Raw genomic sequence first — 27,621 nt, 5'->3', positions numbered from 1 at the left:
TTTAGTGTCCAAAATCTAAATTTCGACCTTTTTGAGCTGGTATGCAAAATTCTGATGTCAACAACCCTCCTTCTTGTACTCCTACTATGTTTTCTTAAAAGTTAGATAAAGATTGCCTTGCTGTTCACTCAACTGTCCAACAATGGAACTGTGATGATTTAGTGACAATGCAAATAAAATTTTTACTTGACTTGATTTTTTTATAGTAGCTTGCGCACAGGTCTAATTGATTGCAATTTCATCATGCCAAAACCTCTGGTTCGTGATTAATTATGCTTACCTGTTCGAAAAACTGTTGATGCTCAAAACCAGTGGTAAGTATACTCAAATGGTAGTCCATGATGACCTTTTTAAACAACATATAGTCCATCCGATAGCCATTATGTTTTATTGTAAACTGGAAATAGTTGCACACTTATTGAATATTCAGTACCATATTGTTTCGAATCAATATTGAATTTATGTTTTAAAGCAATATATTTCAAAATTCAAACCACTAAGCTTGTTGTGGGTGCTTTTTCATCCTTACTTGACGATGTGGGCCATGATATACTTCTAATTAAAATAGTGGTATATGGCCTGAAACGAGTTGAGAGTCACTGCTCAGAATAAGACAGTTTTTACGAAAAGTGACTGCCCAAATTGGCTTCACCAGTGGCTGGCTAACAGTGAAGCTGTTATAAAACTGACTACATTTTAGCAGAATATGATTCGACTGCAGAGAAAAGGGTTTATTAATTTAAATCACAGAAAAACGCGTATACAGAAGAGAAAAAATAAATACGAGAGAGAAATTAAACGCATTACAACAAATGGAAACTTTCACAGCCCACGAATTTTCCAAAGCGAGACACCGTCATCAACCAACACACCAGATTTAATGGATTCATCCGCACTTTAGTGATAAATAGATTTTTAGATGCTGAAATATACTTCAAAGACACTAAGCACATACACACAGCCAATATTGTTTGAATGGCTTTAAAGCTAGTTTTGCGATCAGCAAAAGTTCTGTAAGTTGTATGCCAGTAGTTTATTTGACCCGTTTGTAGCCAGTTAACGGGTTAAGAGAACACGCGATTTTGCCCTAAAATGCATTTGCGTGCAAAATGGGTTAAAGAAAACTCTTTCAACACTGTAGCATTCTATGAAAAATAAAGCAGTGATTACGTAGGCTTAATTCCTGTCTTAAATAAACTCTTCAAAATCAGTTGAATAATTGAATTCATAAAGTTGCTCAATCCTAATTTTTACGTTTGCCTTTATGTAAGGAATTGTACACATTATCAATGATTTCGGAAGGCTCAAAGTAGTCGTAGTCGCTTGCTGGGCGCTTCCATTCGAACTGATTCAAGAATCGCTTTTGCTTGAGGCAGATAAAACATCTCCGGGTCTGGTTGCGGGTCTTTCATCAGAAAATCGGCTGGACCAAAGCATTGTAAGTATTTAAATAAGAAACAACAATCGACACAAAAAATGACTAAAAAATTGAGGTATTGCAACCTTCTAACGGCACAGAACTGGATGAACTTGGCCCAAACTTCAACAAAAAGTGAATAACTGTAGGTTCCATTAAAAACTATACATTTTACGCAACTTTTATGACAATGTTGTTCTTTTTCAAATAAAACCAACTGCTACACAAACCTTAGTAAACGATACAACATAAAATATACTAAAATTGTAAAAAAAATATGTTCGGCTACCCTTGGCTTCATAATGCTTACCTATATACTCTGGTACACAACAATGTACGTTGGCGCGTACCAAGGCCTCGAGTTCGGAACCCGGAAGTTGTTTCACACGGTTCACGTCAATAATGGCGTGTGTGACGTCACCAATCGGTCCGTGATAGGGGAGGGCGCGAGAGAGCACCTTACCACCTCCGCTCTGTAAAAGTCGCACGAATCCAGCACCGTGTCGCTCACTCACATGCATTACTACCTAAAAGGCAAGCATTCCGGTTAAACGCATACCATAATTAAGGTGGTACATAACGCCGCATGGTACCGCATGGCACATAATGCTATTACATGGTAAGCAGTTTTAATGGAAAGAAATAAACATCCAGATAAGTAGCTAGTCGCTGGACAAAGCCAGCGTGCTGTTTAAACAAGTGGTCGGCAACCGCTGGTCCGTGAGAAGCTTGTTACCGGGCCGTATAGTTTTCAGGCTAAATGCTTCCAAACATATTTTTCCCGTGCATCCCTACGATGATAAACTAAATTAAGTGTTTTTATTGAAAAAAAATCAGTTTTAAAACGGTTATGTATGTCTTGTTCATTTATAGGCCTTTCAATCAAACTTACAAAACAAAACAAGCTTCTTAAAAGCGAGTCGGGTTTAGGCCAGGCTTAGGGCTTCAATTTCGGGCCCGCTTACAAACATGGACTCAGTAGTAGGATAAAAAAGAACAATTCAACAACTCGTAAAAAAATCGACTCCCCATGACTCTGACTTGAGAGTCTGCAACCCTGCTTTCAAGCCGGTGTATATATCTACGAGTTGCTTAACTTGTTCAAACCAGAATTATTAAAGATTTGTACCCTCCACTTTACGAATGCTCCTTCCACTTCTTCGTTACTTGCTCGTTTCTCGTTCAAGCGCGACCTCCAGCGGTAAGCGGAGGCGACCAAAAGTTCCTCGGTTTCAGATAATGAACTCCATCGAGCAGACGGGTTCCCGTATTCGTGTGGTTCTTCCTGCAAAAGCGACACAAAGAATACGGTTCATTACATGTACACGAGTATTGCTCCTCCAGCATTTTTTATTGTAAATAACCGATGTTTCGACGTCCAAATGGGACGCCTTCATCAAGATAATAGCACATGGAACACAAAGTTCTTCTAAAGAACTCCATCGTTCAAAATATGTCATTATCCTGATGAGCGCGTCCCGTATGGGAAAAACTGCTAGAAGAGCAATATTCGTTGGTACATCAGGCAACAACAGCTTATGTATGGTTTATTATGTAACCTGTATCGCAGATGAGGTGAGGACAAAGAATAGGCAACAGTGCTTGTGATTCGACTTTTGACAGGTTCACCACTGAGCCTGTGTAGCTCAGTTGGCAGAGCGCGAGTCCCGAAAAGACTCTAGACGTGGGTTCAAATCCCACCGCAGGCTATATTTTCTAGCCTGTGCCTTGCCATATGGGAATGCTTGGGAGACCGGTTTGGTGCGTTATAACGCCAGTAATGGGCCTGGTGTACTACGGTTTATTGTGAATTATTAGTTTATTAAAATTAAAGAGACTTTATTCATAACTTACAAAAGCACCAAGCATGTAAAATAGAGATGATCGGTACCGTGCACTCGGTATTATAGGAGATCGTTTGAACCACCTCAAACAACATTAAGCTTTAAAATAGGTTTCCTTTTAAAACAGTTTGATGGGATTAGGGGCTATTTACCTTGACGAAGGATCCGGCCTCTTTACAAGCTTCAATGTAACTTGTGCTCAGTATCCATTTGCCCGAGCTAAGAGAAGCAAGGTACTTCTCGTTGCGAACTGGTCGCTTCATAATCAGATGTGTACAGGAGGGGTCGAAGTAGTCGCGGTCTAGGTAAATCCCCCCTTCGTCAAGAAAATAATTAAATTCGGTTCAAAAGGCTGTTCTTGCAGATTTGAAACAATGAGGCAAAAATTTGATGCGCAGTAAACCTCGGTTAATCCGGACCCGTTTGGACCCTAAAATACGGTAGAGCTACTAACACCATACGTTACGCCTGATCCAAAAGTGCTTAAATTTCAAAACGGTATATCTCAAAAAATGCTAACGGTTAGGGCTATTAGGGTTGGGGTAAGGTATTAGCACTTAAAATTCAATAAAACTAACCCAAAAAATTAGTTACTAATGTAAAAGTTTTATGTAAATATTTCCCAACCCAACCCATTTATAGCCGCTAAATAAATAATTCAGCTCTTTACGCCACCTATCGAAAATTAAGCACTTTTGGATCAGGCGTAACGTATGGTGTTAGTAGCTCTACCCTAAAATACGTCCAGATTAGGCGAAGATCCGGATTAACCGATGTCGATTAGTGTAAGTCTTACCACATTATAAATCATTTGTAACTCAAGTTTTGGCCGAATTGGGCGAAGATATGGATTAACCGAATCCGGTTTAACCGCGGTTTACTGTATTTTTTATTTTGATTTGTTACGTAAAATATGAATTAATTATTTAGATTCGACACATGTTTTGGTATTCAAAAACACTGGTTTAAATCAGAAATTCCGCTTTCCTAAATTCATTTTCAAACGATTTTGGTAAATAAATCGTATTAGTGTAAACTTATTTTATTACGAAATGCGATTTGCTGAACATTATACAACGAATGCAAAAATATATGACAGTTTATTGGGTAACCACTCGCTTTACGTAACACAGGCTATTGTTACGCAACAACTGACAATTGCAACAGCGCTTTGTACCCGAATTTAAACAATATTTCATTTTTCATCATAGGTATTGCAAGCATTCGGCCTAAAATTATTAAGTTTTGACGCTCCGTTACAAAAATAAGAACAGTTTGGAAATACAAACTTTTTTACATACCTATACAACGGTAGGTTTTTAATTCATTAGATCAGGGCTTCTCAAACTGTGGGCCGCGACCCAAATTGGAGTCATGTGTTATTATGTTATTGTCACATAAATGGTATACGTGCGTAAATTTATTGTTTAAACATCCTTCACGTATATAGTCATCAAGGGGTCGCGCGGAAATTTCTTTTCTAAAATGGGGCCGCAGAGCAAGAAAGTCTGAGAAGCCCTGCAGTAGATGACCAGCTGTCAAAAAAATTTAACTCAATTTATCCCAAACGCCAATAGTGGCCTACGCAATTTAATCCCACTTAAGTTTTCTAATACAAAAAGCTTCCAGGCCCGCGGTTCAAATCTCACCGCAAACGTACTCAAGTTAAGCAAGCAAGCATGGGCATCCTAGCCAGCTGTTTTTCACCATAGCAATATAATTTAAATATTGAAATACCTAGGCTTTCTATGACTGCAGCGTAATCAGCTTTCTGTTCAGGTGTTACTGATGACACAAGAAAAGCTGGGACTCTTCCTTCACGTAAAATCTGTGACAGTCTGTTTGGATCGGTAATTGAAGTGTTTTGCTGAAGAAATAAAGACACTAGGATTACGGCCAATGTTTTTGTCCTTAGCTGCACTGATGTGTGTTTAAATGGATTAAAAAAATGGGCTCTGATTTTATACGTTTAAGAAAAAGGCAATATCATTGCCATAAGTGTTTCGGAAAAATTAAAAAACTGGCATATATTTAAAAATAAATGAGAACATACTTTCAGGCTGTGGAAACTTACCCTAGAGTTTTGCGCAAGAGGAATAGATTCGTCAACACTTTTGCTTTGATTAATGGTCGGTGTATTGGGAGTCGTTGTGGAATTCGAAGTATTTGACGGAGCCTACACAGGACAAAAGTACGCATTTCATAAAGCAAACTCTGGCCTTAATGCTTCATTTAAGCACATTAGGCAACGAAAACCGAAAAAGTAGTTGGCCTTTCCTATTTAATACCAAGTTACGTGGTTGCGATTTAAAATTGTAAATTGGTTCCCAAAATTTATTTGTGTTTATTTGTGCAAAACATAATTTTGTACATGTGGCAAGTAAGTTGACCTTTCACTCACCCTGTATACTACTCTTATTGTTAAGGTGACTTACGTGACTCGCTTATGCTAAACACTTTGTAGTTATATTTATCAATAACCTGTTTATGTTATTCTATTTGAATAAAGCAATTACAATTTTACAAGTTGGTTTAGTTTAAAATAGTTTTTTATTGTCCGTTGCCAGATAACGAAAAAAATTTCTGAAAAACTGTTAACGACACACCCACCCTAACTGGCGTCTGATTGGACGAATCTTCGACTTTTTTTAGTCTTTCCATTTCCTCTCGGCGAATAGGATCATCCCATACAACCTTATAAGATAGATTTGTTTAGTCTAGTTTTGGTAAAAAAAACTATACAAATTACTACTTTCTTTAGTGAAGAAGCTGGTATTTAAAGAACTATATTAAAGATGCAACCTGGTGGACGAAACATAAGAGAAATTTTTGTTATGAACATAAAATATGCAGAAAAATAACTTTGAAAAGATGTTCGTTCTAAGGCAAAAATTAAATAAAAAACTTTTAAACAACGCTTGTTAAGGTGATCGGCCCTGTCTGTAAGTGCAAATTAATATTACCTATAAAAAGGCCTACCATATTTTCATCACCAAACAGAGGACGCAAAAAAAATTTGGATGAAAATTATTAAAAGTTACTTTTTGTGACAAGATAAGTTTAAGATATTCGACGAATTCCACACAATCAATTAGTATCGTCACGTTAAGATGACTGAGAATGGAAAAATATCTTCCAAGTATGACAGAATCCATCCATGAATTTACAAAGAATATGTATATATTTCACCTAACTGGCATCTTGAGCTGATACAAATCCATAGGAAAAACGTTATAAAAGACTTTTTCGTCTGGAGGTATATCGAGTGAAAACATGAAATTCCAAAAATATATATGTATGATTTTTTTTATTATTCTTATGGACTACTTGGTTTTTGACCAAATAAGGACATACCCTCAAAAAAGAGAAAAGAATACATGGCAGACCTAATTCTAATTGTATTGTCCAGTATAGCAGTGTCAAACAGGTACACGGCTCATCTTGTGTGTTGCTAATGTTTACTGATACCTGAACATCTTGTGACGATTCTGGCTTGTCGCTCTCAGCTGAGTTCGGTGAATTTTTTTTCGCCATCGGGTTTACAGGAGTGACCACTGCGCGGCGCTGTGGAGCGTTGGCGGGGGAAGAGAAATTGCCAGTACGGCTGCCTGGAGTAAAATGAAGTACAGTAAACATCGGTTGAACGAGATTCGGTTAATCCGAATCTTCGCTTAATTCGGACAAAACTCGAGGTAGAAAGGTTTGTAATGTGTTGAGGCTTTAACTCAGGGGTGTGCAACCTTTATTACAGGAGGGCCAGAAATGAAAAACTGGAAGAAACCGCGGGCCGCATGTTCGTTTAACATAGCCTAGGCTTTCTAGCAGTTGCAGGCACTAATCTAGTTTCTTTTCGTTATTAATCTGATGGCATTATTAGGGGTTATCTCTTTGCAAAAACATCAAGTTAAGACGCATAAATTACTGAAGAAAACTGCTATTCAAATTTATTGTCACACCCACATTACACGAATTCAGTGAGAAATTTGCAGCTGGCTTCTTTTCCCGACGACTTTTTCCAAATTTGTTTTAATGGATGTGCTCGCAATTCGAAGTCCGTTTTCCAAGTGTTCGTCTGTCAAAGCCGATCGATAGGGGGATTTCATCACGCCCATTTTCGAGAAAAATTTTTCGCACAAATACGTTGAGCCGAAAAGGGCCATTTTTGAAGCCATAAATTTGTTTAAATGTGGAAAGTTATCCGGGTTGAGATGTTTTCGGTAAAAATCGCCAAGATTCATTTCCAGGTACTTTGCTTTCAAATCAGTATTCTCTTGGAGATCAATCAGTTCAAGTTGGATATCAACTGGTGCTTTGTCAACGTCTGTGTTGAATGGCGAAGAGAATATATCGAACAGATGTTCATGAGATTTGAAGTCCTTAAAACGATTCAAAAATTCACACAACAATTTTTCAAGTTGGTCTGCAAATTCAGTTTTTTTCTCGGGATGCATTCCACAGTTTCTTAAAGTTGGAAAGTGGAAAAGATTTCCTGTCTGTATGTGAGCTTTCCACAGTCGTAATTTGTTCATGAAACCTTTTATGTGACCATACATTTCATTTGCATACTGGCTTTTTCGCTGGAGTCTTGTATTAAGTTCATTTAGATGCGTTGTTATATCAACTAAGAAACCTAGATCGCATAACCAATTTTCGTCTTCCATTTCATCTATTGGGTGCCCTTTAAGTTTCAAAAAAAATCGCGACTTCTTTCCGCAGTTCGTAAAATCGGCGCAACATGCAGCCCTTGCTTAACCAACGGACTTCAGAAAAGTACACTAGATCTTGATGTGTCTTGTTGAGGTCATCCAGAAATTTTTGAAACTGACGATGGTTGAGCCCGCGTGCTCGAATGAAATTTACTGCCTTAATTACCCGGCTCAAGACGTGTTTGAATTTTAAGGATTTTGCACACAGGTTTTGCTGGTGAATAATACAATGAAAAATTGCAATATCGTCATCGATTTTTCTCTCCCTCAAGGCAGACTTTAAGAGACCTACAAATCCAATGCCAGTTCCGGACATGGATCGAGCACCATCAGTTGCGATTCCGCATAAGTTGGACAAGTCAAGTCCAAATTTGCCAAGAGCATCGAATACTTCAGTAAAGATATCAGCACCAGTAGTCGTGCCCTTTATTGACTGTAGCGACAGAAGCTCTTCGGTTTCGTTTAACTCTTTGTCCACTCCTTTTAGAAATATGGCCAACTGTGCAGTATCCTTCTGGTCTGTACTTTCATCGATAGCAAAACTCCACGAAATAAAGTTCTTCACTTTATCCCTAAGAGTCTCACTGATATCAAACGCAAGATCATCGACACGCCTCGCTATCGTCCGCCGTGACAGACTTATTTTCTCAAACTCGCTCTTCAGATTAGGGCACATTTCTTTTGCTACATCGATAAGACACTGCTTCACAAAATTTGAGCTATTCTCTGTGCAATCAAGTAACTACATCGGATTGCTTTTTCGTTATCGCTATTTATTGTTTGAATCCTCGAACGCTGGCTTTTTAATTCTTCCTGCATTTGCTTCGCTTTCATCTTTCTGTTTTGTCCTTCTGCTTTGTCTCATAGTGTCGTTTAACGTTTTACTCTTTAGCAACATTAACAGTTTGATTGCAAATAAGACATAAAGGCCTTTTATCTGAATTTTCAATGAAGAAATACTCAAAGGTCCATCTCGTCTGAAACATGCGTTTCTCTTCCTCTACCTTTCTCTTTTTTGCATTCTGCAAATTTGCTACAGAGTTTGCCATTACAGACAAAAACAATTTACAATGAGTCAGTGTACTAGATTCAGAAATGCTCACTGCTTAGCAATTGAATGCTTTGTGAATTGCTTTGTTCGCTTCACACAAGCTATTCCGATAGAGCGTTGTTACGTCATAGGCGTAGATAACAAGTTGAATTCAGTTTCAAAATTGGCATTTCTCCGCGGGCCGCACAATTTTTCTTCGCGGGCCGCATTTGGCCTGCGGGCCGCAGGTTGCACACCCCTGCTTTAACTAATCGACATCGGTTAATCCGGATCTCACTGAGAGTAGCATCTAATAATGATTTGATTCCAAATAATTAGAAAAATCGTATAGAAAATCTTGAAATAGACAAAACCTACAGCTGAGTCGTTGGGCAGGCTGCTCTCTAGCAACCCCAGTGGTGGAAGACATAATGTTTTCCAAAGTTTTCCTCAGATTATCTCTCGCTTCTTGCGAATCCTCAACACGCTGTGGTGGCTCGAACTAAAAATAATAAAATTACAATTTTGACCAAAACTAAAATCCAGCACTGATTGCGTCTAAAATACAAAAAAATAACGCGCTTAAAACACATACAAGATGGATGTTTCAAATTAATTTCATTTTTTTAAATAAAATTCAACAAGGGACGTTTTAGGGAGCTAAGCCAAGTAATTATATTTTTATTTAGCTGTTTTAACTTTTCTTACCATGGCTGATGGCAGGTTTGCTAACTCCAGATCCATTGATGACGTGCCAAGAGATGATTGGTCAACCGTCGTGTCGATTCTAAAATAAGTAGAGCGCGATAAAATAAAACTAACAAATGCAACTGGACAGAACAAGCGTTAAAAAGTCAACATTTTTTTGTTTTTATGTGTGTAATGTTCCACAAAAAACGACACAAACTAGTGAATCTGTTCAAATTTTTATTATTACTATGACAATGCAAAGATCGAAATGTAGTATAATAGACTTCAGTTAATCCGGATTTTTGTCCTATTTCTAAAAAAACTTATCCACAAACGATTTGTAATGTGGTAGGACTTAAACTAATCGACCTCGGGTAATTCGGATCTTCGCCCAATCCGGACATATTTTTTGGCCCAAATGGAGCCGGATTACCCGAGGTTCACTGTATAATACAGGGCTTCTCAAACTGTGGGTGGCGACCCCAATTGGGGTCGCGAAACATCGTGCGTTATTATGTCATTCAGGTATTGTCACAATAAATGCTATACGTGCGTAAATTTATTGTTTAAACGTCATTTCCGTGCTGTATAGTCTATGCCAGCGGTGCACAAGAGACGAGTTTGTTCAGCTGTGAACATGTTTATTAAAATGTATGTACTGGCGACCGTGACACAAATACAAACTCTTTTGCCAAATAGTTTGATTTTCAAACTACTCTAAACACATTTTGTGGAACTTAAAAAGTATTATCAGCCTAGTAGCCATATGCGCCCACTTTTTTGTGCCTATTGTGTGCAAACAATGCAAAAAAGCAGATACCACAAGCGTCACAATATACGTCATAAAAGCTAAGACTGACAATCTGTATATCAAGTTAGAAACTAATTTAGGCTTTTTAGGCGCCATTAGATGGTATATATATACATATAATATAAGTATTTCTTTACATCAGTAATTTTAAAACACAAGCAAGCAGGCAATTGGCGGCCGTTGGTAAAATAAATAGCTGCGATGCGGCCGTCATAGCGAAAAGGTTGTGCACCACTGGGCTATACCCATCAAGGGGTCGCGTAGAAATTTCTGTTTAAAAATGGGGTCGAAGCGCAAGAAAGTTTGAGTAGCCCTGGTATAATAGATGCTATCTTTTTATCGTTTCAAACAACCTACTTGCTTAGTTCCAATTTCGACTTGTTCATGCTCCTGTCAGACCTTTTGCGAGACTTTTGCGGACTGGTTCGCTTCATCTGAAAAACAAGCAAAAGATTGCCATCGAAATCTTATACACCACCAGGGGCGCTAAACATTTGCAACTTAAAATCACTGTTTTTATGGAACACACCTGTATGGACTTGTTTGGGTCATAAACGTGAGGAAAACTGCTTTCGTCAGCGCGTGTCATAGTCTCGGCGCAGACGGTGACCCAGTGTGGTGATACGATGCGTTTTTCGTCTGTCCGTGCACTCCTGAATTCCCGGTTGGTGTCGTTCTGCTTGCCCTGATGATTTTCAAATAGAAAAGAAACATATTCGCAAAGTTGTTGCCGAAAAAAAGCAGTCGATAGACTGAAACTTAGACCAATTCACTTCTTCTTTATTATATAAGTTGGGTACTTCTAAAAACCACAGATTTTGGACAGTTCAAAATACACTCGACTATTATTTGAAATCCAAACAAATTATTCAGCGTTCAAAACGAAAACCTAGATACCAAAAATTTCCAGTCGAGTCACCTATTCGAGTTGCACGAGTAGTAGGTTTGCTTACTGGTGACTGGTCAGACAAACTACTCGATTTTAACCCGATTTGCGTTGAAAAAGGCATTCTAAAGTCGATTTAAGAAGTATAACAAGGTACCTGAAAAATGAAATGAGTACACGCTGCGTCGTAAGTCCATCTGAACTCGCCACCCAACTCCCGCACGGTGGCGCTAAGCTCCATACGCTGCTTCGACAATTTCTGCGAAATAAAGAAGTCCTATAGCTTGTTCAAACATCACCAAATTGGAATAATCATAGTACGCAAGGCCAATTAAAAACGTTTGGGCCGGGCGTACTTGGATTTAAATATAAGTGTGGCGTGATCGCTGATCTGCATGGACGCTTTAGGGCTGATCGATTTAACTAATTACTAGTCAATCTGGCGATCCCCCACTACGAAGCTGACATGTGCAGCATACAAGGCAGGCAGCGGTGCTTGTGATTTGACTTTCGGCGGATTCACCACTGAGCCTGTGTAGCTCAGGTGGTAGAGCGAGAGCCCCAGAAAGACTTTTATCCCACCGCAGGCTAGATTTTTCTTATGAATACATGTTTGTCTCATAAAACAATTTTAAAATAACTTTCCCATACCTTACACACATAAACGACTACACCCTGAAGGGGTTTGCTGTTTTCAATGTCCGTCTGTGAGTTTTCACTCGGCAAAGTTGTTCTGATTACAGTTTCGTCAACCAAAGCTGAAGAACACAAAAACAAAGAATTTAGCTTCCAGTAAGCAAATTAATCAACTTGGTTAGGAAATAAAAAAAGCATGCCATGTTTTAAAAAAAATCTTTTCAATGCATGAATTCAGCTTGCAGTAAGCAAAGAGTTAGTAAATGAAAATAAGCATACCAAGTTGTTTTTCTGAAATAAAAATTTTCTATTCAATTTAATGATGACAAAACAAGTCAAAACCTATTGGGCTAAAACTTGAGATAATTTGTAGTACCAATTCTTTGCTAAAATTTATCGTTTAAAAGTTTCATATACAAGCAATTTTTCCTAAATAACAAAACAGAAGAAAAAAATTTGGGGATGTAAAAAATTTCTAAATATATATCATCAGTATCTTTCCACTTAAATAAGACACCAATAATGCTGTCAAAGAGAAATATATATCTCACAATCGTAACAACAAACGACTTAACAAAACACTAGACACTAAATCTGTTCATAAGTTCGATGATGAAAATAACGGCTGGTATATACACGGGTGTAACTGATGTAGCCTTCATATCACTGATGATGGCATGAGCATTTGCCGAAACATTTGAATATAAAAGCATGTGTTTTTACGTCTATTTGGGCTGTGATTTTCATCATCATACGACTTAATGTTTTTTAAGAACTTTAATCAATAGACATAAGTGATCATTATAGTCTTTACCCATCAAGCAACGGGCTAGCTCAGTAGTTCTCAAACTGTGCGTCGCGACGCCCTGGTGCGTCGTTTCAATTTTCCAAGGGCGTCGCAGAATAGTTCCGTTTCGTGGCTTTTGGTGGTTGTATCGATAAACACAACTTTAATAATAAGTTTTCTCATTAACTTTTTTTTGCTGGTGCGTCGCGAGACCAGAAAACTATTCCAGAGGCGTCGCAACAAAAAAAAGTTTGAGAACCACTGGGATAGCTTATTGTTTTGTGAGTTTAAAGTACAAGCACTCACCGTTGCCGTTAAGTTTCGTTTCATCAGCACTGGAGTTATTTTCCTTCTTCGTTGCAACTTTATGGATGCCTTCATCTTGAGCAGCGGCCCGACGTAACTGAGAGTCGAGATTGCTGACAATTTGTCCGATCTCTGGAGCATTTCGTAGATTTTCGGCAAGAAACCTTTCCACGAACTCACTTAAAGGCTGATGGAAATTACAAAATGATCGAGTCAACCAAAACAAGCAGACATAAGGGTTAGCAGAATACTATTTAAAATATTATTAGGGTCAATTGTTAAACAACAGGTTTCGAAAATTTAACTTTCACATGTCATTCTGTATTGCGTTAAAAGGCTGTTTTTCGGCTTGCGTACTATAATTAGTAATGAAGTGTTAAATTTTATACCTAAATTTATTGGATAAAGCCGTTTAAACAAGGTACCAACTCACATAAACTTACAGTTTCGGGATTGTTCTCTATGGCTTCCCTCATCTCCTGTTGGGTCCTTACAGGAGTTTTCAGCATCTCGAAAACTTCATCGAGGTCAAACGAAATATGGGGGTTACAATCTCTGCCCATCCACTTGCTTGGAGTCTCAACGTTTAACCTGAGAACCTAACAAGAAACACAACTTTTGAAATGGATGAAACTTCAATCGACAAGTCATTTATTTTTCACATGTACGCGAGCAATAAAAAGGTGAAAATCAAGACTGTAGTTTTGTTAAGTAATTTGCTTATTAACGCATTTATTTATTCGACCCTGAGCCACATGTTGATGTTGTAAAATTAGTAAGTATTGTTTGCATGAAAAAAAAAGGCAAATTGCGTTTAAATTCAGCGCGTTCGAACAATTTTCGGAATGTTATTAAAAATGTGAACCGGTCTCCATCGTAAAACGCACAAACTGAAGGATTAATAAACGTTATAAACCGCAATGGAATAAATACGACGTGATATTTAAGAAATACACTGCCCGTTTCAAATGGGTGATTCTAGAACCATAGTTTATTGGAATTTGAAATTAGACATTTACAGCGTCGTGGTTTAATGCAGTTTCGGCGTAAAACATACCTATGTATTATGTGGGATTCGAACCCACGACAACTGCAGATCTAAGAGAGAACTATGCTAATAAAATGAACTATCCCAGGGTTAAATTCTCAAACCGTGTTTCACCTTTTCTCTTAACGGTGTCTCTGCTCTCTTCATCGCCGCTTTTCTTGCTTCTTCTTCCTCAGAAAGTCGTTTTGCTGCAAGCCTTTTCCGGATCTTCTCCATTTGCGGGTTCGGGGGGCGTGGTATGGGCGGGAACTCGGGATCGTAAGACTTGTTCGGTTCCCTCGGCTCTACACATTAATATGAGATACATTAAAAAAATAAGACAGCATTTGTAGCGTAATCCTTTTTCACTGTAATAAGGAAACACAGATTTCACGTAAAAATGTGACGTGCATGCGTTTTATTCTTTTTTTTCCTTTGTTTACCGTGCACTGTACTAGTCGCATTCAGTGTTATTTACCCTGATGAAGACGACCTGTATAGGACGCCGAAACGCCGGAATAAAAATACTTTTGCCAGACGAGCTCTTTAAACTTGATACTATGTCTGGCAGCAATAGCTTATTAACGGAAAAATGTTTTCTTTTTGGTTTGAAAGATGATTTCAAATGCGACACCGTAATTCTGTGGGGACCATTTCTATGCTATTATACCTGATTACTTTTTTAAGCTACTTGTATATCTCATAACACAGTTAAAAACACGCTTGAAATCATTTAACATGAAGACTGACATTCCTTTTGGGATATTTCGAAATATGTGAGCAAGCGTATTTGTTTAAAAGTTGTCAAAATGTTACTTTCAGACATACTGCATAAGTTGCGTTGTGACGTGCTTGCGTTTTATTCTTTTTTCCTTTGTTTACCGTGCATTGTACTAGTCGCATTCAGTGTTATTTACCCTGATGAAGACGACCTGTATAAAACGTCGAAACGTCGGAATAAAAATACATTTGCCAGAAGAGCTCTACAAACTTGATATTATGCCTGGCAGCAATAGCTTATATACTGCATAGTTTGCACAATAAACATTTTGCAACCTTACTGAAAAGTCTATGAAGCAACTTGCAATTCTTAAAAAAACTGCAACACGAAAAATGCCAATGTGACAAACCTTCGGGTGCATCAGTCGTTTCAGACTTCACATCGGCGTTTGTGACGTCAACTTGCATAGTTTCATTAGGAGTTGGGGGTCTTGGTTTGTCGACGCTGAAATCGGATTCCGACACTTTTCGCCCTTTTCTTGCACATTCGTACACCCATCTGCAAAACAACGAAAACTTATGAATTTCTCAACCAACCTCAAAATGGTTTTAAGCTTAGTGGGTTGCAAGAATTTGGGAAATATCGAGATATGTACACATTTGCGTTATGTATTGGTTAAATCAGGGTCTCTAAATTACGGCAGATAGTGTGGCTGGTTCAGAGTTGTAAGGCGGGCCGGGTTCGTGTTCGGGTTTAGGTTTCTTCAGTAAAACGGACTTGATTCGGACTTTACACTCTATGTCTGTATTTATTTATTTATTTTGAATAAATTTGACCAGTTATTGTGAGTCGGTTCTATTACAAAAGTCATATTTTTCAGTCGGTTCTGTTACAAAAAGTCCATTGACAGTAACTAGTAATGCTAACTGGTTCGCTGACCTCATAAAATTTCTATAGAACTGGTGCGAACCGGCTGAATCCGACTACTGGATTTAGTGCTTCGCGGGCTTATTCAAGTTTTACAGAACCAACTGTCACGTGACGTGTACGCACTCGGCAGTGATGCAGGGGATTCCCCACTTCTTGCATCCTTTGTATTTGTCGCCCTCTGGTGACACGACAATCAAGTGAGTGGTTCTGCGCAAGTTGCTGCCAGGAACATCTGTTCTCGCTACGTTGTCCTGGTACATCCCACCTAAACGTACATGTAAGAAAACGTCAGGTCAAAACAAATGCCGCAAATTTGTTTTGTCGCAATAGATTCACAGATTTGTTTATTTGCATTGCGGAAAAGCTATGTCATTTGTGATATGAATCTTTTCGGTTTTGTCAATATTACTATACACGGATCTGTTCATATGTTTACCTACATTTGCAATGTAAAAACTTCATCTATTGCAAATGATTTAAAATACTTAAGCCACAACATTTGGCAAAAAACACATAAAATATCCATAAATTCGGCGTCAAAGTTTCACAAAATATGGCCTGACTTGGGTGATTTAGAACTGCTGGGTTAGGGTTTGGGCTAGGGTTAGGTTGGAGTACGAAAATGTATTGTAAAACACTAACGCGAAATCAGGCCAGTCAGCCCAGTCAGGAAGTCAGGCTTTTAGTCAAACCCATAATTTACAAATATTTTTCGTAAAAGCAAATACATACTGTTTATAAGTTTCAAAGCCGTAATTTAAAATTATGACATTAAGAAACTATAAAAACATGACCACACAAAATATGTAAAACTATGTCACAAAGAAACCGACCTAGTTCGGATATTAATCCTACTAGTTGACTCCGTTCAGGTTCCTGGTATCTGCTTAGTCCCATGACACAATCGTCTAGAGGTTGCACCCCCTCCGGTACAAGGAAGGGGGTGCACATAGGATGGCAATAGGGCTCTTCTAAGGTCTGGTTAGACATACACAATTCCTGGAACAATAAAAAAAGATTCAACAAGTGTAAAATCCAATAGAAAGTAATGACGTGGTTCTAATTAACAAGAAGTAGCATTAAGATGTATATTTATTTTTATATATCACTGATTCATGATTTCTGTAAATTACACTTGTGATACGAATTTGTTGGGGATGTATAATTTGTGCTGATTGGTTTACAACTTTGACTGTTTGAAGTTGGTTGTAAACGAGTTTTGTGCAGTCAACCGTAGCCTTCAAAATATTCTTACACGAAGCCCACTATATCGATCTTAAAAGTAGAAAACGTGTTTAGCATTTGTTAAATATATACTCCACTGAAGCTATTCAAAACGTTTTTAAGTCCCAAATACCCTCGCTATATAAAAAAAAACACAGTCACATGTATTTACCAGACATATCTTGATTCAAACGCAAATATATTTTAACAAAACTATTTTGGTGCATTCCCACAGGGCATAAACGCAGTTTCCAGACAACGAGAATTGATTTAACCACGTGGCAATAACAGCCAATAGGAAGAAGATTACTTACCACCCAGAAGTCGGTGACTATGTGTTGAACAGTTTTCTCGACAGGCCAACCTGTTATGGGAACAACAGCGTAATCGGCAATTCGTTTACTGTACGATGGAAGAATCCGGCCTTCTAATGACTGTTGGATAAAACAAGTTATTGGTTATGACTAGAAATTAGTAAAATATTCGAAAGCATTAAAAAATGAGTACAAACAATCGTCAGTGGCAAAATGGTTTTGGGAAGTGTTTCGCTACTCGTTTTTGGTCTAGGACTGTTTTTCAGAAATAGAATTGTCGAAAATGTAAAAAAACGAAAACAGAATACATGTCATAAGGTGGTCGCAGAATTACGGAAAACCTTTCAATACCCTAAATGGAGTCTCCTGACTGACAATGTAGTTGACTTGATTCATTTCGCTTTTTGAAAGAAAACGTAACAACACCAAAAACCAAGCCAAAAATAGCTGCGCAACGTTAAAACGTTATAGAGCGCAAAACAGTGAAGGGCACAATTGGGTCATGACGAAACGTCGTATTATGAAGCGTTACATGACGGGAGCTCACAAGAGGGTGAGTTTGGCGCACTGTGACTCACAGTCTGTGAGTATAGCACGACTGGGGGGAAACGTTGGACCGTTGGTTAAACAAGTCGAAAGGGCCCACTAAATCTAAAAGCTAACCATCCGTGTTAGGACAAAGGGTGGGGTTAAGAAAACCCGCTCCGAATAACAATTGTTCCAAAACTACTCAGAAAGAACAACCTCCCATCCAAACCCATACAGTTTTTTAATAAAAACTGGCAGTGAAAGAATGCTTTAACCTCAATTGCCTCCACGCATTTGTCATTCTCTTCTTCGCTGAAGCCCACCACGTGGAAAGTTTTTCCTCTGAACATCCACTGGGTGGTGTCCTTGCCTTCTTCAACGCAGGTCTCTTCAGCGCCACCCGCCGGCTGCATTTCATCGCCAAGATCGAAGTTTTTCATCAACGAAGTGTCACCCTCTTCTTCACGCCCGCCAACGGCCATGTACTGTGATAATACGTCATGCATGTCACTGACGTCATTAGTGACGTCGTGTGACGTGGCGGGCGGAAGTGGCGTGTTTCTGCAGGAAAATAAGAAATATGTAATGTCCAACCCAAGATGTTAATTGAGTAGTCAGTGCTAAGTGCTCACAAATACCTTTGAAGTCATTTTACGTTGTTCTTGTTTTTTTGTCATATGTTTATAAATTCGGGTAAATAGTTAATGACCACGTGTTTTGCAAGTTCAATTTGTGTTATTGTCCAACATGCCAACCAAAGAACAGAGTTGGGTCGTTTTTATTTAGATGGAGTCGGACTTGTTTACCCAATTACAGACAAAAACAGTTAATCGCAAGTCGGATAATCGGGACAAAACCCTTGGTAAATTGGAATCCCGATTAACTGGTTTTGTCAATCTTAAAGTAAAACATTAAACCATTTACTTGAGCTGGGCCCATAAATGAGTTCAAAGACATGTGTTTCTGAAAACAGCGAAAGAAATCCTATCAGAGCAAGTTTTTTAAAACCAGGATGTATTAGTAAGCTGTTTTTTTTTTAAATTCTGCCTAAATTAAAAAGTCAATCATAAAGAGTTGGAAACGCAACAAACCTATAAGATCCAAAGTCCTGCTAAATAGTATTATCTTCAAAAGTTCATGTAACAGTGATGTCGTAAAAATACGATTTGAACTTTAGTTTTACCTGAATCGTCGCATTATAGTTGTGTCATCCATTGACGGCAAATCCGACACAGTTTGATCGAATCCGGACGGCTTCGGGATGACGTCACTCGCCCAATATTCCGCTTCGTTGAGCATCTCAACTTGCAGCATACATTCTAGTACCCACTTGTACGTAACCACCCACAGTTCACGATCTGTGACGTAAAACGTGACGTAATCGATAACCACGTCACACTGAAGAGCGTTTTATTGCTGTTTAAACCAGTCCTTTGCAATGCAAAAACTTTTAAATCATATTTTGGTGATACTGTTTTTCTGTTTAATTTATACTGTTGTAAGTTATGATTTCAGAAATAATATTTTTACAGGTATTGTTTGTAATATTGTCTGTAATTATATTTGATCATAGTTTGGTTGGACAATTTTTTTAGTCTAATTTTTGTGAGATTTTAGATAAAATTCCTATTGCTATTGTCTGAAAAATTTGTTGTAACAATTCAACTGGTAATTAAACAAACCCACTTACCATGAGACTTAAGTTCATTCTGAAGGTTGCTCACCAACTGCTCTGGGACCAACGAAGCGGAACCAATGATCACGTGAGTGACGCTGGGGGTCATTTGGTTCAATCTTTAAAAGAAAGATGAAATTAGTGAAAATAACTTGTATAAATGTCTATTGGTGGTTCATTTTAAATCGAAAAGTAAGTTGTAATCAGAAGGTTATTGGTTTTAATCCTGCCTCAGCACTATGTGTTTTGTTTAGCGATGCAACGAAGTTTCGGTTGAATAAAATTCGGACGAAACCGAACTTTTTGATCGCATGAAATTACTGCTTACCATTTCAATATCGCGAGTATCATCAATTAACTAATTGTTGCTTATAAAAAATACGAGTCATGTTTTCTGCACAATATTAGTAGTTTAGTAAAGCTTGCCCAATGTGAAAGTGATTTTGGAGTGTCCTAACCCAGTTCACTTGCATCAACAACACAAATTTCAGGTGAAAACAATAATCAAAAAAGGGGATTTTAGATTAGGCCTTATTCGGCGGAATATTAGGTTTCGGCCCGAACCTTCAATTGAAAGGCATAAATGCTTTTATCCAATGTAACTTAATACGTAAAACAAAAAAATACTAACAACCAAAATCGAACATTTGAATTTAACACTTAATATTTTGCACACCTGGTGGCGCCACTGAGGCTCAAAACTTTCTTCAACTTTTCCTGATCTTTCGCTGTGAACCCGGTGACGTAAACACACAAACCGTCCAGCACTTGTTCGAAGTGACGTGTCATTGGAAATTTCCATAAATCTTCGAGCGTTGAGACTTGGGTGCTTCTGAAATAAATCAAAATGTAGATCAAAATGTTTTTCTTGAAAAATCCACTAGAGATGGACTGATATATTTTTTAAATACCTATACTGATTGTATTATCGGTAGTTAAAGCAGGCCCATAACCGATTTTGAATGCCGATATTTTATTGCCAGCAAAATGCCCACAGTTATAGCTTTTCAACGGCAAAAAATCTAACTTTAATTGACTGTAGCACATAGGAACATAATTGCAATTCCTCCAAGGTCGTGCTTTGCTATAGGCATAAAGCCATAAACGACAGAAAAATAGTTGCGTCCAGTACAAATAAACTAGTTACAAATGTGTCGTTTATCGGTCGTTAAATGAAAAACAGGCCGATGCCGAAAACTGCTAAAACGCCGAGTATGGGTGACGATATAATTGGCTGGTATATTCCTAAAATCAACGATACAAAACACATGTACAATAGGCCAGAGCCAGAAATGTAAGTCGGGCCGGGTTCGGGCTTAGGATTTTTTAACAAACAGCCTTGATTCGGACCTCACTTCACACTCTGTGTCAGTAATTAAAAAAATACCGAGGTAAATAGCTAGTTGCTGGACTTAAATTACTGCCCAACTGCCCATAAACTTCGTGTTTCAGGCATTGTCTATTATTGTCGATTGTATGTCTTCTTTATTTTAGGCCTGTATTAAATTTTCGGGCCAAACGGGCTGGTGAAAAACGATTCCGGTTCGGGCCGGAATGCAGGCTTGTATAATTCGGGTTCAGGCTGGCCAGAGCATTTCATATCAAGCACTCACGTGTTTAGAGGATGGATTGTGGAGAGTCTGGACATGTCAGCTATGGTTGTACTGACAGTTTCATTGACAGCCATTACACTAATATTGCTCATATCATCTGCAAAATACAAAAATACAGTATTATTTTGAGTTGAGTTTAGAATGGGAGGATTGACTTATCAAGCAAATAATACGCAATCCTTAAAAGTACTACAGAAACAAACAGTGTGCAGCAATTCTGGATAATCGCATATTCCACATTATTGCATACTGTAAAGAAAATATTCAGTGGAAAAGCTTGTCAAACTTGAAATATAAAACACATCAATATATGAAGAAATGCTTAAAAGAAGACAGCTAGTCATCCACCATTTATTTAGGGTGTATCTTTTTCACACGCACATATAGATACATACGTAAGTATCAGGCAGCTTTAGTATCTTAATTAAAATAATCTGTTTTTATATATACTTGATTGTTGTCTGCATTGGTTGAACTGAGTCATTGGTGACTCATGATCAGGGCAATTATTTTTTGACCTAAAAAACGAAAAATTTTGACCTACAAATTGAAAATTTTGACAAATTTTGACCTTAAAAACTTTTTTTTGACAAAATTTTGACCTATGAAGAATTCAAGTAGTTAAATTATGCATTATCGTTCAAAAAGTTAAAATATGGCTAGGCTAATCTAACTAGAGCGAAAGAATGTGCAAAAGTCTAACAGAAGGGCAAAAATCTGAACATAGACCTAACCTATTCTGAAAAGGAAATGAGCTAATTAAAAAATCACTGCCAAAAAACTGCAGCTAAGACACACAAAAAAAATGACTTGGGACCTACCAAAATTTTGCACGTTTTGGGGTATGTTGAGCATCACGCCATATCAACCTAATTGTTTCACTCAGTTGATGGTTTATGATTCGCAATAATTGGGGCAATGAGCCAATTACAACAGTATAAAGTAGGCTACAAGGTGTAAAACAAATAGTTTGCTGGCAGTGCAACCTCTACAACACCACGACAATGTAGTTTGTGAACAATTTTAACTTTGTAAAAAAATTTGACTTTGTAAACAATTTTGACAATTTTTGACCTATTCTAAAAATTGTGACAAAATTTTGACTTTTTTTGACAAGTCAAAAAATATTTGCCCTACTCATGATTGTGTAATATACCACACACACAGTTTTGGATGAATTGGATGAATTGGATGTTAAATGCAAAAGTTGTTACTCACGAATGCTTGGTATTCGAGTGTTGATGCGACTTGACTCGGGAGTAGATGAGGCAGGTCTGCTATCATCAGCTACAGCTTTAGCTGCAATCCCAAAGACAAACAAATTACAGTTTTAGGCTAAGTTTTCGCTTTTATTTCTGCGCCATTGTGTTTTTTTGACATTTTTTTTCATTTGGTCAGACTCACTGGTATTATTACCAACATGAAGTTTAAGAAAGATTTTTCAGAAAACAATATGCAAGAAAATTTTTGGCCACCATTTACTAAAAAGGGAATAGGGACCATTCACAAAACACAAACAGTGACCTTTATCCCATTTATTGGTTATCAAATGCCATATTTTCAAAAGATACGCACTTGTTACCTAATTACAATTGGGTACCTTTAAATCTATCTTTAACAACATAATTGTTTCTTTAAGCAGAAACAAATGGGTCCACACAAATAAGTATGTGCAATAAGTAAGAAGCACGGAATGTCATTGTTAACTTGGCAGACTAATGCATGCACGACTTACGTGGGGCTGTGACTGTATATTTTGCATGATTTTGGCAAGAGCCCTTCTCCACACTGTCATAAACCCACTTTACATTTACAGCTTTTACTCCAAACTTGCTTGCCATGGCAAACTTTTGTCCTGGAAATATGAAATATAGAGATATAATTTCTCAACTTGCATATGTTTAACAGCCTTGTGTCCAAAGATAATGGTTGTAATCTCATCTTTTTTTCTGGATTAGTGAAAAGTAGTTCAATTTATTACAACATTGCTACAAACCGTTGAACAAATGTTTCAATTATTTTAAATAAATTCATACACAGAAGATTTCATTTGTTGCAAACCAGATAATTACAAATTCATCTTCTTTGCCTACAAAATCTTAAACCCGAGCCTTTTATTCAGTAAGAAATATTCTGGTTTTTCGCATAAAACTGTGCAGCAAGTTGCAAAAGATATTACCCCAAAATAGCTCTATTTCGTCTTTACTACCTTTTTAAGTGAGAGTTATTTGGAGTGGAAAACCTGTACTGTAGGAGTGGGAAATATATATGTCACTTAAATATTTAAAGTGGTTCCAATCAAAACTTTAATTAACTATACAACATAGAATCTAAACTCAAAACTGTTATGTTCATAGAAAATATACTCCCTTGAGATGACTTGGCATTGCTGGCTACTAATGTTCAACATTCAACCATACTGTACAGTCAAACTTTCTTTAAATTTAGGTGTTTTATTGCAGTGTTTAAAAATCAAGCATACAAAATAGCTTCCTACTGTTAAAGTATTTGAGTAAAAGCAACACCATTTACATTTTAACAATACAAAGACACATGAGGTCTTAAAACATCTTTGACAAATCTCAAAAAAAACTTCTCAAAACTTCTTGCAAGGACTTACCTTCTGGTTTGTGCACAATTAAGTGAGTTGTGACATCTTGTTGCATAGACCCACTATACTTGCCACCAAACTTTGTAATGAGTTTTTGAATGCTGCTTCTTTCTGTAGTCCCAAATCCAGTCACAGAAACTGAACATCCAAGAAAAATGGGACATTTAAACTCTTCCCATTTTCCATCCTTGGCAGAAATATACCTGAGTAGTAAGATTTGTTTTGTAAGCCACAAGAAGCATTACACCATAGGGATTCAGCATATTACCAATTCCAACTGTGTCTTGCATTACACATTGCACTGTCCCTGATCGAAAGGACCAAATCGACCTCAAAAGCTTTAATGCACTGGTGTGACTTTCGGTAATTGCATTGTTACATGCTTTCAATTATTTATACATACAATTTAGGCCTAGTTTATTTACAAATATAAATATCTGTTATCAGCCTAGTTAACCACTATCGTTATTGGCCTTAAAAAAACATGTCTATCTGTCTCTAATAGAGCAGTCGGTAATACTAGTTAGCAAGGGAAAAGCTTGGTAAATTGGAGTGGCCATTAACCAGAAAAGCATTGTACCTTGATTGACCATGTTTCCACAAATGCTCAATCCAGTCTACAGTCATAATGGGAATCTTTACATGCGCAGCACTGAAATACTTCACGGAGCCAACTTCTTTGACCACTAGGTGGGTTGCATCCTGACTGAGCAGACAGGTGACTTGTCCACCCATTCTTTCCACTTTGTTCATTAATTCAGTCTGAAAACAACATGAAAAACAAGCAAAATATATATATTAACTATACCAGAACACTAAACTTATTTCTGTGGCTATGTTAAACACTCAGCTGCAGAGCAAATTCAATGCTAAACTGGCAAAAGGATTTTTTTGATTCTCTTCTAGCCTATTGGATAGTTAGTTTAAAGACTATATTGATAACACTACACTATTTGATAAATAAATTTATTTACAAAACCGCAAAAATAGAGAGCAACATGGAAGACAAAATTATATAGATGATGCAAGGAACTAACAAAAACTTCTAAAACAAAAAAGTTTTAACAGGAGGGTTACATACCCTTTCTTTGGGTTGGATATTGGAAAAACAAACAAGCGTTCCCATCATAGTAAGGTTATACACTGGGTATTTCATGTGACCCTTTAATTGCTTATTGTGTTTAAGAATAGTCATCGCACACTGTGGTCCTATCACTGTAAACCCAATCTTGACTAGGTGCTCCACTTCTTTACCTGAAAACAGCAAACAGGCTTTTAATGCAGGCATGGTACAATCACGACAATGTAACACTTATTATTTACTGTGTGTTATTGCATATACAACATGCAAAGGATATCCCTACTATTTATTTTCTGCCTTGTGTTGCCTTTTTCAATATACATGAACAAAGTCCACATAAAACACAAGTTTGTCCAAACCATTGTTATATGATAAAGCCTTGTGTTCGCCATTTTATGTCAAAAATAATACAGCGGGAATAGGGTAACACAACTTGTTTTATATTGTTTTATACAAGACATAAAAATATGCTTAAATACATTTTTGATACAAAACAACCCATGTGCAAACATTGTGATGCAACTTATTTCGCAGCACCTAAGCATTATTATATATGCAAGTTTTTATACCCAACTCTCAGTATAACGCACTCAGTTTATTGTGCTGCTTCCTGTAGTCACAACTCATCAGAAAGATAAAAAGATTAAAATTGTGCACCCCCAGTTTTTAAATAAGTAGTGCCTTTTATATTATGCATACTTCCAATTACAACAACAAAAAACTAAAGTGGTGAAAGACAGAAAAACAAAAATAAGATTTGAGAACAGCTGATCTGATGTATATATAAAGGAGTTTAACATGACATACCATCAGTTGGGTCAACAACATAAATAACATCATCCTCTAACTCCTCCACAAACAAAGCATCTGCTGCATCAATCCAATTACATTGCAAGTTTTGTTCTGTCAACATCTAGAGAAAATATGAATGTGTAAACATTGATGACTACTGTACAAATCACATCGCTTGCAATATAATCTGGAATAATATTGCATTAATTTTTTTTTTTTTTTTTTTTTTTTAGTTACCAGCAAAACTCGAATTGTAAAAGTCAAATAGATCATCAAATCAACTCTATAGAGAAACTCTGTTTATGTTAAATGATTCAAACATGAGTCCCTGTGCAAAAAAAATTGATGTTTTAAACAGTGTTTCTTTGAAAGATTGATTGGTTGCAAATTAACAACGAAAAATGTTTTGGGGAAAAATCAAGTAATCTTTGATCAAATTGTTAGTTTGTTACCTTGTGGACAGCATCTACATTTTCTTTTCCCTCTTCTGATAAGGCCAGAAGCCTTACTTCATTATTGGAAGTCATTTTTAGCTTCGGTAAAGTGAATTACATCGGAAGATGACGAAACAAAACAAAAAATTTTTCATAAGTTTTACTATTTTTAAGTGTAATACAAACAAAGGCTGTTCGTCAGATTGTATCCTGTATCCAGAATATAATGTCAGTGTGTCAAAAATATATTTAGAATAACGCCAACATTAAGGAATAACCTGTTTTTTTCTAACTTCCAGTCCAACTTTCACCAGAGAGAAGCCAGCGCCCAATCGCTTTACGCTAAAACTAAAAAAGATGCGATACTGAAATTTGCACACAATATTCTACGCTTTTAAAGCTTTTCAGCGCACAAACTTTCGAAAAAAAAATATTTTTCAGTTATTAATACGCGTATTTTGAAATTAATATTTAACAATATGAACGTCATAACGCCAGGGGTGCTCCATATAATGTATTGCAAAGTTTTCTCCTGAACACAAGCTTCAAAATAAGCCCAAACACAATGTTCTAGCAAATCGGAATCGTGTCCAAATATTAATAACAATATGCCATATTCACCAAAATCATATTCGATGTGCGCTGGCCTTAAAAATTTAACGCAGCTCTTTGAAATTGACAAATGATACTCCTTACATTCATACCTTTAAAATAAGCCATCACTCGAGCTTCTAGCAACAAGTTGGCTTTGCCAAATTCGCGGTTAATAATTCATAAATAATATCCAAAATCCACCCAAACAATATGCGGTGTGCGCTGGCCCTAAAATTCACCGCTGCCCTGTGAAATTTACATATGTTATTCTCTACAACTATACCTTTAAAATAAGCCATCACTCGAGCTTCTAGCAAATCGGAGTCGGCACCTAATACGCAAATGAAAAGTCATAACCGACAACCCAAAACCGAAAAAATTCCACCCAAACAATATGCGATGTGCGCTGGCCCTAAAATTCACCTTTTTAGGTCAGTTTTGGACTTGTTTTTCTATGTCAAGGTTGTTTACTTGCACCTTGGCTCTTCGTTCGCTGCGTGATACGATTCCTGGCGAGCGCGGCACTATTGTTCCTTATCACCGTACTCCGAGTCGGTCAAAGTTCCTTAATCATGGCTCGAGCGTAATCGTAAGGACAATGGTATATATTTGCTGAGCAAACAAAAGACGTTCTATTCTCTTTGAGAACTATTGTCTTGCGGAACGAATTCTTGCCAATCAAGCTTTTGTTTGCAAAACGAATTTTTGTTTATTTAAACAATTGAAAAAAAACTTTGAAGAAAGATGAAGATGTCTAGCGGTTTTATTTTAAAGGTATAGTTGTAGAGAATAACATATGTAAATTTCACAGGGCAGCGGCGAATTTTAGGGCCAGCGCACATCGCATATTGTTTGGGTGGATTTTGGATATTATTTATGAATTATTAACCGCGAATTTGGCAAAGCCAACTTGTTGCTAGAAGCTCGAGTGATGGCTTATTTTAAAGGTATGAATGTAGGGAGT

At 37.2% G+C, this 27,621-nt stretch overlaps 2 protein-coding genes across 3 annotated transcripts in view; one reads left to right on the top strand and one right to left on the bottom strand.

The window, feature by feature from the left end:
* Positions 1 to 710: 710 nt before the first annotated feature.
* LOC145213475 (DNA topoisomerase 2-binding protein 1-like) lies at positions 711 to 26,313 on the bottom strand. 2 transcript variants are annotated; one of them, XM_080081761.1, is made up of 33 exons: positions 26,082 to 26,313; positions 25,645 to 25,750; positions 24,838 to 25,010; positions 24,337 to 24,518; positions 23,766 to 23,959; positions 22,881 to 23,000; positions 22,364 to 22,444; positions 21,146 to 21,242; positions 20,209 to 20,364; positions 19,548 to 19,651; positions 19,041 to 19,215; positions 18,133 to 18,418; positions 17,330 to 17,449; positions 16,625 to 16,790; positions 15,915 to 16,056; positions 15,271 to 15,419; positions 14,276 to 14,445; positions 13,557 to 13,712; positions 13,114 to 13,300; positions 12,036 to 12,142; positions 11,542 to 11,643; positions 11,028 to 11,183; positions 10,856 to 10,932; positions 9,706 to 9,784; positions 9,376 to 9,499; positions 6,730 to 6,869; positions 5,872 to 5,955; positions 5,336 to 5,437; positions 4,999 to 5,128; positions 3,414 to 3,577; positions 2,547 to 2,702; positions 1,728 to 1,944; positions 711 to 1,423 (listed from the first exon to the last, which is right to left on the bottom strand). In XM_080081761.1, exons 1-33 carry the CDS (start codon positions 26,154 to 26,156, stop codon positions 1,305 to 1,307), a joined length of 4,596 nt encoding a protein of 1,531 aa, XP_079937887.1. In that variant the 5' UTR covers positions 26,157 to 26,313; the 3' UTR covers positions 711 to 1,304. The 2 variants fall into 2 exon arrangements, with proteins under 2 accessions (XP_079937887.1, XP_079937888.1); XM_080081762.1 differs by having other exon boundaries at positions 20,209 to 20,361.
* Positions 26,314 to 27,397: 1,084 nt separating this feature from the next.
* Positions 27,398 to 27,621, top strand: part of LOC145212620 (uncharacterized) — a 16,022-nt gene continuing 15,798 nt past the window's right edge. Inside the window, exon 1 of the mRNA XM_080080801.1 lies at positions 27,398 to 27,604. The gene's annotated coding sequence lies outside the window, so the exon portion shown is untranslated. The remainder of the gene's footprint in view (positions 27,605 to 27,621) is intronic.

Source organism: Phallusia mammillata, chromosome 2, assembly GCF_965637545.1.
Source record: "Phallusia mammillata chromosome 2, kaPhaMamm4.hap1.1, whole genome shotgun sequence".
In the NCBI taxonomy this organism is placed as follows: Eukaryota; Metazoa; Chordata; class Ascidiacea; order Phlebobranchia; family Ascidiidae; genus Phallusia; species Phallusia mammillata.
This window is presented reverse-complemented; position numbering and strand designations above follow the sequence as displayed.

Excerpts from the sequence above, each read along its gene's own strand:
- LOC145213475 (XM_080081761.1), bottom strand. The coding sequence starts at position 26,156 with ATGACTTCCAATAATGAAGTAAGGCTTCTGGCCTTATCAGAAGAGGGA. Across the intron at positions 22,445-22,880 it reads ATATACAGTCACAGCCCCAC|CTAAAGCTGTAGCTGATGAT; the intron begins GTAAGTCGTGCA and ends TTGGGATTGCAG. Across the intron at positions 9,500-9,705 it reads CAAACCTGCCATCAGCCATG|TTCGAGCCACCACAGCGTGT; the intron begins GTAAGAAAAGTT and ends TATTATTTTTAG.